At 36.9% G+C, this 18,693-nt stretch overlaps 2 protein-coding genes across 8 annotated transcripts in view; one reads left to right on the forward strand and one right to left on the reverse strand.

The window, feature by feature from the left end:
• The window catches only part of LOC150083087 (sorting nexin-14-like), an 842,525-nt gene extending 834,995 nt beyond the window's left edge, over positions 1 to 7,530 (forward strand). For all 5 annotated transcript variants that reach the window (XM_090377020.1, XM_090377024.1, XM_090377023.1 and 2 more), the window contains one exon: positions 7,351 to 7,530. In XM_090377020.1, coding sequence (XP_090233146.1) covers positions 7,351 to 7,434 — 84 coding nt within the window. In that variant the 3' untranslated portion in view covers positions 7,435 to 7,530. The remainder of the gene's footprint in view (positions 1 to 7,350) is intronic.
• A 9,502-nt stretch (positions 7,531 to 17,032) lies between these two features.
• The window catches only part of LOC150083088 (actin 403), a 64,508-nt gene continuing 62,847 nt past the window's right edge, over positions 17,033 to 18,693 (reverse strand). For all 3 annotated transcript variants that reach the window (XM_090377782.1, XM_090377784.1, XM_090377783.1), the window contains exon 5: positions 17,033 to 17,839. In XM_090377782.1, the coding sequence (XP_090233908.1) occupies positions 17,322 to 17,839 (518 nt within the window). In that variant the 3' untranslated portion in view covers positions 17,033 to 17,321. The remainder of the gene's footprint in view (positions 17,840 to 18,693) is intronic.

Genomic DNA, 18,693 nt, shown 5'->3' on the forward strand with positions numbered 1-18,693 from the left:
AAACTTTACCATAGTTAGGCACATTATGGCCATGTTCTTGCGCGGTAAAGCCCACACACACACACACACACAAACAAACAAACAAACCATCCTGCAACTGTCCACACTCAATTTAAATTTGTGCCTCGTGCGTTTTCTGAGCCAGAGAAAGGATACTATCAACATTTACTTTGTTCAATCCATTTAGAGCCTCTAACACCTCAATCAGATTTCCTTGCAGGTGCCTTGTTTTCAAATACTGTAATTTGCAACACTGAAGTCTCTGTATAAGAGTACCCTTTTTACGTCACTAATGTCGTTACTCTTCTCTGTACCTGTTGCAAAAGATCCATATCGTTTATAAAATGAAGCTTCCATACCTGTATGCAGTGCTCAAGATGTGGCCTTACCATTGCCCCAAAGAATTATTATCTCTTTATCCCTGCTGTCCAGGCCCTGGGTGCCAAGCATTATGGTGATCAAGCGATTCTCGGTTATTTCTAGAGCATTTTTCTCGAAGCTACAGTTTTGTTCATTTATAAAAGTTTTCTTACGTTTTCATTAAGTAATAGTAAACTTAATCTTATGAACTGTAACTAAGTTTCAGGAAAGGCAAATCACCTTTCTTTTTTCCATTTAACTAATATACTAACTTTTATACTGCTTTGTCACTCTAACGGCACTGCTCCTGCCTCCCTGTAGTGGGGCTGGTAACTTGGGAGAAGAAATCCACTCTCCCAGGGCTGAAAGGAGCAAAGACGGATAACAATATGTTTCCACCTTTAGAGCCATTGAACTCAAAACTAGCAATAAATCACACAGTGATGACTTTTTTCAACCCAAGAGGTTGAAAACAAATCCCCAGTGAGGAATGCTGGTATCCCCAAGAGGAGATACCAGCATTCCTCATACTGCACTCACCATCAGACCAGCCTCTGAGTAAACTGTCCCCATTCCTTGTGCAGAAATGCTTAGAGGCTGCCACAGGTTCACCAAAATCAGTAAGGCGACTCCAGTCTGGGGATCTTCTGGTAGAGACCATGAAATCCTAGCATTCTGCAAAGTTATTAAACCTGACTACTTTTGGCAGACATCCAATAAAAGTCACTCCCCATGCCACCCTAAATATTCCTCAAAGGGAGTAATTGCAGAATGGGACTTATTAAATGTATCAGAGGAGGCAATAGTCAAAGAGCTAAGAGAACAAAGAGTCATCCAAGCCAGGAGCATAAAAGTGAGGAGAATAATCCTCACTTTTAGTTCTCCTATCTTACCAACGTCTGTCAAAGCAGACTATCTTCATTGCCATGTCCGACCAAGAAAGTCACTTATTCAGAAGTGAGAAGAGAAATAATCAAAATGGAGCCAAAGCGTACATATGCCACAGCTGCTAAACGGGTCCAGTCAGTACGTATTTAAACAGACGTTACGCTTCCTCCTAATACATCTATCGCCAATTGGACACAATCCATGCTCATTTCTCCCAAACAATGTCCTTCACAACAAAAAACTGAACAAGCCAGCAATACTCCAATTTCCATTCCAGCCGATGTGCCTTCAACAGTGAAACCAAAAGTTACAGAAACCTCCATGGTGCAACCACAGATTTCAACCAAAATGAATTTTAGAACTTCATGCAACTGATGAGGTGACATAAAATATACATGAGCAATATTGTTTTCAGCTTAGATGGCTCATTCTTCATTGGCCATCTAAACCAAAACAATATTGCTCGTATGTGGTGGGGGAATTTTCTTGTATTGGACGGCCAGGTTTTTCTGAAAAATAATGTAATGTTTGTTCTTTTCTGTTCTGCAATAAATCTGTAACTGCCCATCAGATTATGCAAAATTTTGTTTTGAACTTGCAATATCTTTTGATATCTGGATCCATATGAAACTCACTTTTGCCAAAATTTTAAAATTTCCATTTTTATTCCAGTGGACACATTTAATGTGCAGAGTATTGCTTAACTTGACAGGTTCATTGGGAAAATATTTAATCCTGATGACTCACTGGTTAAGATTAGCAGTTGTCACTTTTTGTACCTTCTTATTAGTGTCTTGGATCTTGTGTGTGCTGCTTTTTTTTTTTTTTTTTTGTTTCTTTGTTTGTTTATATCGTTTACTTTATATAAGCTTGAGTGGGCTTATGAGGCCAAATAAAGTTGGTCATGTAGTGAAATACTGCTTTTCATTAAAATGATGTTTCCGCTATTCAAAAACTTCTCAAGAAAAAGAAAAGTGTAACTAATTACACTTTTTTTCGATTAAAAAAATGAAAAAATAAAATCATTAAGAAAGCCTATTGGTACAAGGTCAAGCATTGTACCCTTTGAGAAGTTTTTGTCATGAAAAGTAAGAGAAATTTGGTAGTGTGCAACCACGAACAGTAAATCAGCTAACCTGATTTACTGTTCGTGGTTTCTTACTTTTGGAAGAAAAATGGTATGAATGATTTTAGCATTAGCATTAGTAGAGGCATTTGATGCAAGAAAGCAAGCTTATGCAGCATCAGCCAAAAAAAATAAATAAATAAAAAATAACCATTTCCACTTCACCCCTCTGTTCATTCGAAATACCTGTCCAGCTGAACCTTAAACTTATTTAGGCTATCAACTTCCACGACAAGGGATGGAAGTCTGCTCCACCAACCAACCACCCGCTGGCTAAAGGCAAATTTCCTCATGTCTATCCTACATCCGTCTTTTCTCAATTTGAATTTATGCCCTCTCAGGTGATTATTCTGAGCAAGAGGAAGAATCCCATCAGCATTGAGCATGCTCAATTCCATTCACTAATCTTGTTGCCCTTCTCTGTACTTGTTCCAGCATCTCTACATCCTTCTTGAAATGAGGCCTCCAGACCTGTATACAGTACTCTAGGTGTGGCCTGACCATTGCCTTATACAAGGGAATAATCACCTCCTTATCCCTGCTAGAAAAATTCCTATATATCATCGACAATACACCATGAGCTACTCTTGCAGCCCGTCTGCACTGCTCAGAAAACGTCATATCTGCCTGCACAACCACCCCAGGTCCCTTTCATTTTCTACCACCATCAGTGTGGTACCACAGAGTTGATACGTTGCTCTGGGGTTGCTGTTTCCCATATGTAGTACTTTACATTGGTCAATGTTAAACTTCATTTGCCACCTCTCAGCCCATCTGCTCAACCTTTCCAGATCCTGTTGCAGTAGTGTCTTTAACAACCCTGCCAACCTTCGTATCGTCTGCAGACTTGGACATTAAGCTTGATATACCATCATCAATATCATTTATAAATACAGAAAACAATAATGGACCCAATACTGAACCCTGAGGGACTCCACTAATACCATTAGTCCACGATGAGCAGTATCCATTGATTACCACTCTATGCCTTCTCCCCCTCGACCACCCCTTTATCCATAGCAGCAATTTGTCTCCAGTGCCACACTGCTCCAATTTGTGCAGCAGTCTTCCATGTGCAACAGTATCAAAAGCCTTTCTAAGATCCAAGTATATAATATCAAAGTTATTCCCTGCATCCAGTTCTTTTGTGGCTGCATCATAGTATCCAATCAAATTAGTCAGGCAAGACTTCCCCTTAACAAAACTATGCTATGTCTGAGCTATAACTGAAGTCTTGTCTAGATGATCCTGCAGTGCTTCTTTAACCAGTGCCTCCATTAATTTTCCTGGAACAGAAGTTAAACTAACAAGTCTATATTTACTTGTGTCGCCCCTTGATCCTCCTTTGTGAATTGGGGTCACATTTGCACATCTCCAGTCCATGAGTACTTCCCCTGAGTCCAAGGAAGCTCTCATAATTATGGCTAAAGGTTTGCTTACTTCCTTTGCTGCCTCCTTTAATATAATTGGATAGATCCCATCCACTCCAGGTGCCTTTCTGGTATTTGTCTTCAACAATTTCTCCTCCACTTTACTCTCAGTTATTACAAGATTCTCTAGCTTACTGCCAGAGTTGAATACACCTCTGGCATTCCCCTCTCCGAATAACTCCTCATATGTGAATGTCGATGCAAAATATTCATTTAGTTTGTTAGCTACCTAAGCAGGATCATCAACAGTTGACCCATCGATATCAAGTGGACCAATCTGATTCATTCCCTTCCTTCTAGAGTTTACATAAGTAAAGAACTCTTTGCTGTTTTTCTTTGCATCCCTTGCCGAAGATTTCTCGTAATCTGCCTTCGCCTGCCTAACCTCCTTTGTAACTTGGTTACAGATCAACTTGTATCTATCATAGGCTTCTGTGTCGTGTTAATTTGTATGTATCCCATGCATTTTTCTTCTCTGCCATATGTCCCATTAGTTCATCTGACATCAACTTATGCCTAAACCTTGAACAATATTTCTTAGTTGGTATGTAAAGCCTAGTAGTTTCCAAGATAAGTTCTTTGAATGCTTCCCATTTTGAATTTGCTGTTGGTAACATCATCAGTTGGTCCCACTGTATAGAATTTAAATACTGTCTCAGTCCATCGTAGTCGCCTTTACGAAAGCAATAACCCTTCCCTTTACCCCTAATGGTAGTTACCTCTTTGAGTAAATCCCACTTCAGCACACTGTGATCACTGCCACCACCTAGTGGCTCATTTACCTGCAGATTCTTAATGCATGAAGAATCACTACTGATAATCAAATCAAGAGTATTACTGCCTCTAGTTGCCTCCCGAACATGCTGATGTAGAAAACAATCATCCAATAAATCCACAAAAGCCTTGCTAGTGTGTGAGTGACCAGCCCCCAAATTCCAGTCAATATCTGGGAAATTAAAATCCCTCATTATAAGACTCTCTGATTTACTGGCCCACTCTATTTCCCTGTACAGTTTCTTATTATACTCATCAGAGTCATTAGGCCTATAGCACACTCCTACTCTCAATTTTGATCTCCCAATGCTTATGTCACACCAAACTGACTCGACACTGCACTGTCCAGCAATGTCGACTGGCTTCAATTCCTTGGATTTTATGTATTTCTTAACTAATAGCATAACCCCTCCTCCCTTCCTATCCTTTCTGTAGACATTGTACTCCCCAAATTCCAGTTCTGCATTCCTTATATCCGTGTGACACCACATCTCTGAAATCTCTACAATATCTGCCTTTGATGTTTTGAGCAATACCTCAAATTCATCAAATTTATTTACTAAACTCCTAGCATTGGTGTACACGCAAGTATACATGCACCTGTTCTTTTTCTTAGCTACCCTAACACAACCCATGTGTTTACTTGTACCCCAGTGATTCCCAGCAGTCTCTGAAATATCCTGCATCTTATTTTTCAGGCTGCAGCTCATTCCAATAGAAGCAGTGCAAGAATCACTTTCACCTCTGCCAGTGGCTACTGTTAAATCTATTAGTCCTTGTATCCCCCCAATCTAGCAGTTTTCCGTCCCACCTAACACTGCCTCGATAGCATCAGCAAACATTCTTGCACCCTTTCTATTTAAGTGTATCCTATCCCTGTAGAAGCAGTCTCTCCTGTTAACAAGTACAGACCAGGCTGAAAAAAATTCTACCCCTTGAGCCTTGCACAATCTTTCCAGGGCCGAATTGATCGACAGGGCTCTCATCATATACTCCCTCCTATCGTGTCTGGGCAGAATTGCAGACACTTTCAATTTCTTGTTACTATTTCATGTTTACAGCATTCATTATATACACAGGCAGAATTAATATAAATTTGTTTTTTTTTCCATTGAAATACCTTAATTTCAAAGTGTTTTTCATAAATATTGACTTAATTTGTTGCATTTTAGTAATGCCAAAGTTCCATACAATTAAGGCTGCTATAAATTTGGCAGAGATTGTTTCATGTTTCTCTTACCAACTTTTTTCTGAATTTAAGTATAATTACACTTTTTTTTTTCATTAAAACTGAATATTTTAGTGGCCAAAAAACACATTTAAATTTTCAATTAAAAAATAAAATCAGTAAGAATTGCAGTTGTTGTTATTTGGTTTATTGCTCCGTGGATATGCGGTTGTCATTCCCTGACCTTTCCGCATCTGGTGGTCACAAAGAATTGCAGTCTATTGGTACAAGGTTAAGCACTGTACCCTCAAAGCACAATTCAAAAAAACTGAATACTTATTAAGTTAAAATCTGGGGCCTGTCAGGCTTGTAATATCACTTGTGTTACAAAACGGGGCAGTAATGCTTTAGGTTTTTCACATTAAAAACGTTTTTACTGGCGTTATTCCAAAAATTTTGTAACGAAAAACCGTCATGCAAAAAGTGTTACAAAAGTGACATCTTCTGTAACATCTTCAGCTTCCGCCATTAGTGAATTATTGTAACTCGTATTGTTGGAATCATACTTGTATGATGGCAACAATAATTTATCTTTTACCGGACCAAATTTAATGAAATTTTGCAGAGCTTTATCTTAGCTCTATACTAGAAGAAAAACCGATGAAAATTGCAGTAGTTTTTCCAGGATAGTGGAAAAAATACGTACATGTGATCAAGGAAATTTTCTCACGTAATAAATGGGATGATATGGACATATAGCATATCGTTGGATAAATAAGGAATTTAGAAACAGAAATATTAAGGTTTTAAGATAGAAAAAGACTTTCGGAAACGGGGAAATGTATTTAATTTGAAAACACATCTGGTTTCAAGTCACCTGGTCTTTTCAGATTGAATTTAATTTTTTTCTTTACAATTAAACTCTGAGGCTGGAAAAGAGTTCTGCACATTTATGAAAACATTCAACTTGGACATGTCATCAGATTTTTTGATAAATACTACGCGTAATGGAACAACTATAGATGGTGTATTTAGTCATGAACTAAAATCTCTCCAATGTAAAAATTATATATCCTACTTTAGTCATCACAGACCAATACTTTCAGTAACTCATATGTAATTATTATTAATAAAATAAAAACATTGCTTTATTATTATATATGAATTTTATTAATATCTGAAAATTAAAATGTTTTTAATGCCTGCCGATGACTCTTAAATGCAGGACACATTATGTTCCTGGTGCGGAATTGTTTTTTTTTTTTTTTTTTTAACACTTATCCTTATTTTCACTCATTAAGTAAGTGAAAGTAAGTAAGAATATATATACTGTATATATATACAAACAACATATATAAAAAATCAATATGTGCAAACATGCACTCGTGGAACAACCATGAACAACAACGAAATGACACTAGTAAGAAAGAGTGTAATGTGCAGCACATGGGTTTCATGTGCATAAGTTGAAACGTGCATTGTCAGATTTTTAGCCGGATGAGCTGTATAAGTAATTTATTATCATTGTAATGAAATTATTTTATTCGATAATTTTGCAATAGTAATAATAGCAATTTTTTCTTGCTCTTTTTCTTTCTGTATAGCTATCTTACGTTCTCTTGGATATTGTAGTTTTGGAATTATTTCCAGAATTGAAAACCAAGACTGAAGTTCCAAGTCCTGAATAAAATCATCAGTGTAAAATCATATTTTCAGTGATATCATTTTTTTGTATGTTAGTTAATTTATGAAATGTATATTATGAAAACAAGTGTGTTAGGCAAACCCCCTATATAAAAAAGAATGTATGCAAATATAGTAATACTAACCATCACTGGCATTTTAATTTTACTGATTGTGTACATAATTAAACAATACCATTTTTCAAGTAATTACTTTATCAATGTAAAAAAAAAATATATCCTGGAAAGTCTCTTTTTAAATGTTATTTTTTTCCTAAAAGACATTAATCTTATATTAAGTGAAACCAAAATGACTTCAGTAATGCCAAATAATTTGAATTTTTGGAATAAGGCAGTCTGGTTGGTCACCAATCTTGTGAACTTGTAAAACCAGGGCATATTTTATAATTTTAAAGAAATTTTGGGGAGAAAAATATGTAAAGTGGGTCTGGTGAAGCTGTTACACCCTAGCTCCCAATTCCTGTGGAGATGGGGTAGACTCATGCAGAAGGTGAACTGCAACATTTTGGAATCTGAGTAATTGAATACTCTTTTATAATACTCATTTTTATATGGGAAATTCATGGTTTGCCTTGACTTTTTTTTTTTTTTTTTTTTGTGAGTGCACACCAGAAAGACTAAACACATCTGTGCAAATGGTAATAATACTGCTCTCAGTCCCAGTTGTTCATTAGAAATGGTACAGGATGCCACCAGACTGTCATTTTCCAAGTTTAAAACTGCACTGTATCTTAACTTTCTATTAAAAACAGAACATGAAACCAAAAACTGAAACTATCTGCAGATTTAAGCACAATATGAAGTTGCTAACCTACTTGTGAGCAGCCAAACAAATATGAACATTTGTCATGTTGAGTAGCTAATTTTGACAAATTATAGTTCATAGCATTGCTTTCAACATGTTCAGTAGATTCATGGACATTTATTGTTCAAGAAAGGTTGCTCTCAAAGATACTGACCTTTGACCAGAAGGCACGTTGTTTTTGCCCAGCATCTGAACCACTTTGGAATGGAGGGAAACACATTTCTATTAGGAATGTGTTTCCTAATAGAAAATTTTCTTTTTTTATTTTTTTGCAAAAAATAGCAGCCCAGGTCAACCTTGAACCAACCTCATTTATATGTATCTACTGAAAAAAAAAACCATATACGGGCATGAGAATATTCACGTATGAGATGAAAAAAAAATAATTTTTGTAAATATATCTTATAGTGTGTGTGTTCTTTAAATCCCCAAAAATTTCTAAATGCTCTATTTTTATGGGTGCCTAAATATTTTTATAAACCTCATGGACTTGTTTAATTTTATCTTTTTTTTTTTTTTTTTTTAAATGCATTTTACATAAATTTATTGATAGTTGTCAATACTGGTTCATCCCCAACCTCTCAGTGGTAGATCTCATATTAACCATTACTCAAAATAAAAAAAAATGCAGGCCAGGAATGCTGCCCTCCTCCAAAGTTGCCTATACTGATGTTATTGAGAGTTGATATCTTAGAACTTAGTAACTGTATAAATAAACCATCCATCTAGTTCTGTAAAGCCATTTCCACCCTTAGCTATATCTAGAGGAAGTCCATACATATCACAGAAATAAAACAGAGTAATGTCATGTAATTATACCAAAATGTAGTAGGTAGATAGGCAAGAATATACTTTTTTTTTTTTTTCTTTTCAAGGCAGGCTGGGCTCCCAGTGTCTTTTTTTTTTTTTTTTCTTCTTTTCTTTTTTTTGGGGGGGGGGGGGGGCCCTCTCCATTTTGCTGGGTAGCTCCATAGTTTTCTTTATGCCCCTGCCCTATTTAGAAATCTCTAGATAAAAGTCAGTATTTCCAGTCCATTCCTGAAGTCAGCCACAGCCACTTGCTTACAGTGAATGAGTATTTGCATATTCTTATACAGTAGACTCTCAATTTTCCAGGATAGATGGTAAAAATAAAATCACTGATAATTGTGCAATATGGCCAAAGTTGCTTTTGTGTCAAAAAAAATCCAACAACCAACCACTGATAATTGATTTCCCGGTGAATCCAAAAATATCAAAAAATGTTCAGCAACGTACCTAAAAAATATGGTGATGGATAAAAAATGAAAAAACTTAGCAGGCACTACTTGCGTGTCCAATACGATCCTTGCATGGGTATAAAAGTACCTATAAGTAATGATGTATGCTTTAGTTGGGCACCAAAATCTGCTGATGGTGGGGCACAATTTTCACAATATTTTTTTACAAATTTTGTTTTAATTTAAAAAGTCTGTTGATATCTTTAAAACATGTTTTGTTTTTAACATAAAGTTTTATATTTTAATTTTGCAAAAAATAGGAGAGATAGTGTAAATCAATTCAGTTAGAGAAACACAAAAGTATAGAAGATTTGTCTTTTTCCTTTTGCAACTTTTTGACGAATGGACGCTTCAAATTATTTCTTAAAACCATTTTTAAGAAATAATTTGACAAACATCCATTTTTTCCAATAGAACATTCTCGTCTTGCTGCTGCAGGTAGTCATGAAGTGTTTTAAAGCCAATCATGAATCGATTGCTCATCACCTCAATTTGTTGCAAATTTTGTAACATTCTTGGTACCAGATCTTCACAATTTTCTTCAAATCCCAAGAATCCATCATTTCCCGTTAAAATTTTACACCAAGACCTCTTTAAGGTTATGCTTTTTATTAATTTCCATGCTGCTGAAACTTCATAAATCACATCCAGTACAGTCAGGTTTTTCCAAAATGTCAATAAATCACAATCACTTACTTCCTCTAACTTGAGAGAAATTTATCTCTCAGCTTTCATCACTGGGCCACAGCTTTCTGTGGCCCAGTGACGCCAGTTGGTGCACTGAAGGCACAAATTTAGTTCTAAATCAACTGGAAAATATCTCCCTGTCCATCCAGGCTGACTTATTGTTGTAGTAATCAACATGTATATTTGATATTGAAATACTCAAGAAAGCCTGTGATTTTTTGCCGTTCCAATTACACAGAGTTTCAAAGAACTGTCAAGCTTTGCTTTTGCATTTTATGTCCTGGAACTTTTACCTCAGTTTCATAAGTCAAAGTTTTTGATGAAAGACATTTGCAGTACAACCCCGTTTCATCAGCATTGTAAATTTGCTCTGGCACAAGCTGGAGTTTCAATAAAATTTTGAAACTCACAGGTAAATTTTTGGGTCACCGGTGCATCACTACTTAGTTTTTCGCCTTGAATGGAAATCTGATGAATGATTTGCCTCTGTTCAAACCGCACCAACCACCCAAAAAGATGCATTAAAATCACCCTGAAATTTTAATTTGTTGAAAAAATATTTTCCTTAGCTGCACAAACTGCCCCAGAGACTGGAATGCCTTCTGCTCTTGGTTGGCTAAACCACAATACCATTGCCTTGTCAAGATTCTCGTAAGTAGACTGTTTCATTGTTTTTCTGTTAGTCATGCCTTGAATGCTATCAGATATGCCCGCAAAATTTAATAGCTTCCCTTTATTTTTTACGATGTCGCATATGGTTTGGTCACTAACATTATAATGGTTCATCAAAGATTTAACAGATGCACAGTTTTCAAACTTTTGAATAATTTCAAGTTTTTGTTCAATTGAAAGCACAACTCTTGCGTTTACCCATCATTTTCACGATTTCGAAACAAAAAAATATTTACTATAAAAAAAACTTGACTGAATCACTCCTGACTTAATTTCTTTTTGCAGTGCTATCCACGAGACGCACTAAAACAAACTAAACATTTGTCCTCTTTCTGTTGTTTATTTGAAAGGAGGATGTGAAGACAGCAGGGGCTGTGGGGTAATAGGTTCATCTCCCAATCATGACTTATAATGCATCTATTTATTACTTGAATTTTATGATTTCCGTTGGATTTTTTTTTTTTTTTTACCTTTTGGTCTTGAAGTGTCCCAGTTAATCTAATCCTGGTTGATTCTTTGGGAGTCTACTGGTGCACTGAATTCTGTGAGCACACTGCACCATTCTTTATAATACAAGTAATATTCTCATGGATAGCTATAGAAGCTCAAGATTTAAAATTGCCCCATACATGTATGCAAAATCAATGTAACTTGCTTTGAATTGAAGATGGATTTTAGGAATAATAAGATGCTCTCAACTATTTGGTAAATGTCAAGGACACAAACTACCCACATAAGGGAACATAAATTTAAATTGAGCATGGCTGCTTGCAGAACAGATGTGTGAAAATTTCAGCCAGAAGGCTGTAACAAACAGCCTGTGTGTGTGTGTGTGCGCGCAAATTATTAGAGGGTATGAACAAAAAGTGAGAGGGGGGGGTTTGTTGAAGCTGCACACGTGTCCTTCCTTGAATCATTTTCCAGTACTAAAGATTAACACTTGTTAAGCGCAAAAAAAAAAAAAACTACAAATCATTACAAAAAAAAAAGTTGTGAAGTTACAAGCAAGCTATCAAACAGTGAAATATTATTAGCATTAGTAGTGGCAAATGATGCAAGAAAACAAGCTTATACATCAACAGCCAAAAAAAAAAAACCCTTCCCATTTCACCTATTCATTCCCTCCAATTTATTTAAGATACCAACTTCTGCACATCTATTCTGCAACTGTCCTTCCTGAATTTGAATTTGTGCCCCCCCCCCCCATGAATAGTCTGAGCAAGAGGAAGAATCCTATCAGCATTGAGCTTGCTCAATCCATTTAAATCCTTAAACACCTCAGTCAGATCACCTTACAGGTGTCTAGTCTCCAGAAACTCGATTTGCAGAAATGAAGCCAAAAGTGAGAGCACCACTCTTTGTTCCCCCTCACCTTTGTTCCTCTTTTCTATATTCATTCCAGCAACTCTCAATCGTTCCAACAATGAGGCCTACAGACCTTTATGCAGTACTAAAGATGTGCCCTTATACAATGGAATAATCACCTCCTTATACCTGCTAGCAAGATTCCTGTATATCACTGACAAAACCCCACAAGCTGCCCTGGAAACCTGTCTGCATTGCTCAGAGAACTTCATATCTAACTGCACAATTACCCCCAGTTCTTTTTCACTGTCCACTACCTTGCGTGTAGTACCACACACTTCATATATTACCCCGGGATTACTGATACCCACAATATGTGGTACCTTGGATTTATAAATGTTAAACTTCAATTGCTATTTCTCAGCCCATCTGACTAACTTTTCTAGATTGATCCTCGTGCAGTAGCATATTGCCATTCCTCTCATTCACCACCCTGCCGACCCTTGTATCATCTGTAAACTTCAACATTACGCCTGATCTGCCTTCATTAATAACATCAATAATTTTAGAAAACAAAGGGCTCAGCACTGAACCCTGGAGGACTCCACTCTGTCTTCTACCACCCCTTTATCCATAGCAGCAACTTTGCCTTTAAGGCCATACTGCTTTAATTTGTACAGCAGTCTTCCATGTGCAACAGTATAAAAAGCTTTTCTGAAATCTGAGTATATGATGTCAAAATTATTTTTTTGGTACCAATTCTTTTGTGACCACATCGTAGTATCCAATAAAGTTGGCCAAAAAGATTTCCTCTTAACCAACCATGTCTGAAGTATAATTGCAGCCCTGTCTAAATGATCCTGCATTACTTCTTTTACCAGTGACTCCATTATTTTCATTGGAACAGAAGTTCTAACAGGTCTGTAATTTTCTGTTTCACTTTCCTCTCAGTTATTACTAAATCATTTTGCCCTCTGTTGGAGTTTGATAAGCTTCTGGCCTCCACTTGCTTACAGACTTCATGTGTGAATGTAGATGCAAAATACTCATTCAGTTTGTCAGCAAACTGAGCAAGATCATCAACAATCAATATCAAGTGGACCAATTTGATTGCTCCCCTTCCTTCTAGTGTTTCATAAATAAAGAAGTCTTTGTTGTTTTTCTTTGAATCCTTTGCCAAAAATTTCTAGTAATATTCACTCACCTAACCTCCTTTGTGACTTGATTATAGACTAATTTATATCTACCATAGGCTTGTGTTGCCTGATAAGTTCTATGCATCCCACTCATTTTTCTTCTCTGCCACTAGTCTCATCAGATTATCTGACATCCATTTAGGCCTATGCCTTGAAGAGTATTTCTTAGGTTTTTATGTATGTAGGTTTTTTTTGGCTGTTGCTATGTAAGCTTGCTTTCTTGCATCCTTTGTTTGTTTTCTTATGTAAATAATGTGTTTGGTAAACCACTTTAAAAAGTGGTTTATTTTAAAGAAGTGAATTAAGAAATAAAAACCAAAAAGCATTTTGAGGGATGTTGAAATATTTATGCTTCACACCAACCAATTTAAATAAAATAAAATGTAAGTTTATTTACAATTAAAAAATATACAATGACAGAAATGGAAGTTAAAATAAAAGCTTTAAAATACATGACTGAAGTAAAACTAATAAAAACAAATGTATTTATAATAAATATAAAATGACTGTGACTTAAGTTAAAATAATAAAATAGTAATAAAAGCACTAAAAACTGTAGCTTTCAGAGATGACAGACTCCTTTCTCAACAGTGTGCTGCTGTTGTACGACAACGTCCTTAAATAGCAAGCCCACGGCACTCATCACAAGGTTCCACAGGAATATGGTTGGAATATCCCACTTGCGTGCTGGAACCGGAAATGGCTCAGGAGCGCACCAATAAAAACTGATCATCTCGTTCAAGAACGACTGCTTCAAGGAGGGGTAACACAAGTAACACTATCAACAGGGATAGGGGTGCGAACACCCCTATCCCTGTTGATAGTGTTACTGCTAGCCGCCCCAATGCACAGGCTCTGAAGCCATTTACGGTCCCAGAACCTGTGAGCTCGGTCAGTGATGACTGCAGCTTCAGGGGAGATCTGGTGCTGCTTCTCCCAATAGTGCTTGGCCACAGCAGACTTTGCAGTTTTTATAGCCTTCATGTGCTTGCCCAGACGTTCTTTAAGACGTCACCCTGTCTCACCAACAAAACAAACCCCACAATCTGGGCATTTAATTTCATATACCACCCCACTACTAACTTCTTTTGCTATGGGGTCTTTAACTTGTGATATCACTGTGTGCAACCTCCATCCTGGAAGTTGCACACAGCATATCTGGCACCCCCGGACTGTACGTGCAGTGTATTCAGTAAGGAATGTATGCAGTGATCACAGGGGTGGACGACTCCCTACACGTGGACTCTAATACCCCTCTAATAAATTTATCCAAAACCCTCTGGGGATAACCACATTTCTTGAGATCTGCTGTGACTGATAATTTCTCTCTCTTTATCCTCGGGGGTACTGCAGTGGGACCCCACTATCTATTAAGGCCTTAACCACACTGATTGGCTGGTTTGTGCTGAGCTATAATGAGTATATTGCCCCCGGCACATAGGCTTCCTAAAAACTTTTGTCTTAAGCCTACAACCTTCTCTGATCACCAACACATCAAGAAATGGGTGGAATCCCTCTGTCTCCACCTCCGAGGTAATTTGGATGAAAGGGGAGAAGCTATTAAGCACATTAAGTATTTGATCTTCCTTCCCCTTCTGTATGATGGTAAAAGTATCATCCACGTATCTTTTACATTTACGTATGGGAAACTCCAAACCATCAAAGATCCTAACTTCCAATTCTTCCGTGGCTAAATTAGCCACAATAGCACTAATGGGGGGAACCCATGGCTGTGCCATGAACCTGCCTATACATAACATCTTGCCGCCTTCGTAGCCAGGTGGAAAGGAGCAGCAGTGCGTAGCACAGCGCTTCTTGATTAGACCGGGGTTCAAGCCAGTCACCACCAAATACAGAGGATGCGGAAAGATCAGGGAATGACCACCGCATATTCCCGGAACAATATGGCCTTAGTTGCTAATGCTCCTAAAAACCAAATAATAACATAACATCTTGAAAGACCATGGTGGTACTGGACAGGCAAAATTCTACACCTTCACAAATACCATTAATACTTAACGAAGAGGGATCAAAGATGTGTTGGTGATCAGAGAAGGTTGTAGGCCTAAGACAAAAGTTTTTAGGAAGCCTATGTGTCGGGGGCAATATACCCATTATAGCTCGGCACAAACCAGCCAACACAAGAACAGTGTGGTTAAGGCCTTAATAGATAGGGTGGGGTCCCACTTCAGTACTCCCGAGGATAAAGAGAGAGAAATTATCAGTCACAGCAGATCTCAAGAAATGTGGCTATCCACAAAGGGTTTTGGATAAATTTATTAGAGGGGTAGAGTCCACGCGTAGGGAGTCGTCCGCCCCTGTGATCACTGCATACATTCCTTACTATCCGGGCCTTCTGAACGTATTGCACGTACAGTCTGGGGGTTCCACGTACGTTGTGTGCAACTTCCAGGACAGAAGTTGCACACAGTGATATCACAAGTCAAAGACCCCACAGCAAAAGAAGTTAGTAGTGAGGTGGTATATGAAATTAAATGCCCGGATTGTGGGGTTTATGTTGGTGAGACAGGGCGACGTCTTAAAGAACGTCTGGGCGAGCACATGAAGGCTATAAAAACTGCAAATTATGCGAAGTCTGCTGTGGCTGAGCACTATTGGGAGAAGCAGCACCAGATCTCCCCCGAAGTTGCAGTCATCACTGACCAAGCTCACAGGTTCTGGGACCATAAATGGCTTGAGAGCCTGTGCATTGGGGCGGCTAGCGGTAACACTATCAACAGGGATAGGGGTGTTCGCATACATCCCCTCCTTGAAGCAGTCGTTCTTTAACAAGATGATCGGTTTTTATTGGTGCGCTCCTGAGCCATTTCCGGTTCCAGCATGCAAGTGGGATATTCCTGTGGAACCATGTGCCGTGGGCCTGCTATTTAAGGATGTTGTTGTACAACAGCAGCACACCGTGAGAAAGGAGTCTGTCGTCTCCGAAAGCTACAGTTTTTAGTGCTTTTATTACTATTTTAACTTAAGTCACAGTCATTTTATATTTATTGTAAATACATTTGTTTTTATTAGTTTTACTTCAGTCATGTATTTTAAAGCTTTTAATTTAACTTCCATTTCTGTCATAGTATATTTATTTTTATTGTAAATAAACTTACATTTTATTTAAAATGGTTGGTGTGAAGCATAAATATTTCAACATGAATTTTCTCAACCTCGTAGGCCTGTTTGGAGACATTTTGAGGGATACCTGTAATTACTCAGAGTAGTTCACACCTTACAAAATTCAATGTCCTGATTACTAAGACTAATTACTGATGCTACTGAAAATCTGCTAGTCTTTCAGACATGGGACAACTAGTTGTTGTTTGTAGTACAAAAGCTGCTTCAGCTATTTTGCGCTGGGACAACTTGTTCTCAGTTCATATTAAGCCACTATCTGGCTAGAAACTTGAACCTCATATTTTATACAGTTAACAGATTACTCTTTTTGGAATACTATTTAAAAATAATACATTTGGGGTTCATTGAAGTCATAATTACTAAGACACACAATAACATTTACTTATTGCAATCAAAATCTCGCATTCAATTAAATTAACTACTTATTATTTTAAGTTTTTTCTTCAACCAATTATCAAATTAATTACATCTACTGTATAGTGATTCCAAGTTTTTAAAAAAAAGACAAAAATAAATTCAAAAGAAATGTTTTATTAAATCAGTTATTTTTACATTGTGACCCTCTGGTAATTTAAGCTCGAAACAAATTATGGCTACATAAAGAGGTACTACTGAAGTTTCCAGGAAACTGTGATAAAGTGACTTTCTTGAGGATTAAATAATGGAATATGCTTTCCCCATCCCTGATCGAAAGCATTTGGTAGTTACCTATTGGTATAACAGGGAAAACATGTTCAATAACTGAAAACAAAGTATTGAATATATTCAGCAGAAGTGAAACCCAGTGTTACTAGATCAGATGATTTAGAAGCATTTGCGGTGAACAATGCTAGGCCCAGATTCATCATATTCCTGTTTAGAAATCCACATTTGCTGGAAGGTAGACAGGGAAGCCAAGATGGACCCACCAATCCAGACTGAGTATTTCCTCTCAGGAGGAGCAATTATCTTAATCTTCATGGTGCTTGGAGCAAGGGCAGTAATTTCCTTCTGCATACGATCAGCAATGCCAGGATACATCGTAGTACCACCAGATAAGACTGTGTTAGCATACAAATCCTTACGGATGTCAACATCACACTTCATAATTGAGTTGTAAGTGGTTTCATGTATACCACAGGATTCCATACCCAAGAAGGAAGGTTGGAACAGGGCTTCAGGACAACGGAACCTTTCATTGCCAATTGTAATAACTTGACCGTCAGGCAATTCGTACGACTTCTCAAGGGAAGATGAAGAAGCAGCAGTAGCCATTTCCTGTTCAAAGTCCAAAGCCACATAGCATAGTTTTTCCTTGATGTCACGAACAATTTCTCTTTCAGCTGCACAGAAAGAAAAATAGGTTAGTGTAAACTTTATTTCAGGTAATACACTCAATTATGGACACTCAAAATATACTATTTCAATAGCATATATCCATCGAAATGGATCAAGCTGTTTCCTTAAAATATTTTTGATCTGATAAAAAAAAATCTGAGTATATTTGTACAGTAAAAGCTTGATATAATGGACTATGTGAGTCTGTCTATTAAATTCAGGTATTGCTAGAGTCACTAGAATGTTATGGAAAAAAAAAAAAGTCAGTTATATTATTTAAATGGTCATAAAAGAGAATAAAAAGCTTCATACAATTATGTAATAGTATAGTGATAAATTAAAAGAAAAATACTGTCATTGGCACAGGATGATCAAAAAGTCTAGTTCAGTGGATGCTGTCTATTGTTTCCGTCAGCTTGTTAAATTGAGATCAATTAAAGCAAGAATTTACTGTATTTACAATTCTTCATATAATATTTTGTGCTAACTTCAATAGAATCAAATTACTGTTTGTTACTGAAAACACAGGCCTGCAAATTTAAACTTGTAAAATGGAGTTTCTATTCTAATACATTTTAGAAGTTCAGAATGCCGATTTAGAAAGTTACATCCATTTTTTTTTTTGTGTCAGTTGTAAGGACTTTCCAAAAATTGGAGGGGGGGGGGATATTTAATTTATTCAAATAACTTCATTATTGGAATAAAATAAAATACTCTTTCAGAAATGGACAAAAGTCAATGAAGGAAGCAGATGTTAATGCTTTTTTTTTTTTTTTTTTTTTTTTTGCAATAAATTCTAGATATTTTGGTCTTAAAATAAATGACCACATTCTGCCTTCTCTAATAACTTTCTTTTATC

The sequence above is a fragment of the Mastigoproctus giganteus genome, chromosome 7, assembly GCF_048544385.1.
Source record: "Mastigoproctus giganteus isolate SK-2022 chromosome 7, ASM4854438v1, whole genome shotgun sequence".
In the NCBI taxonomy this organism is placed as follows: domain Eukaryota; kingdom Metazoa; phylum Arthropoda; class Arachnida; order Uropygi; family Thelyphonidae; genus Mastigoproctus; species Mastigoproctus giganteus.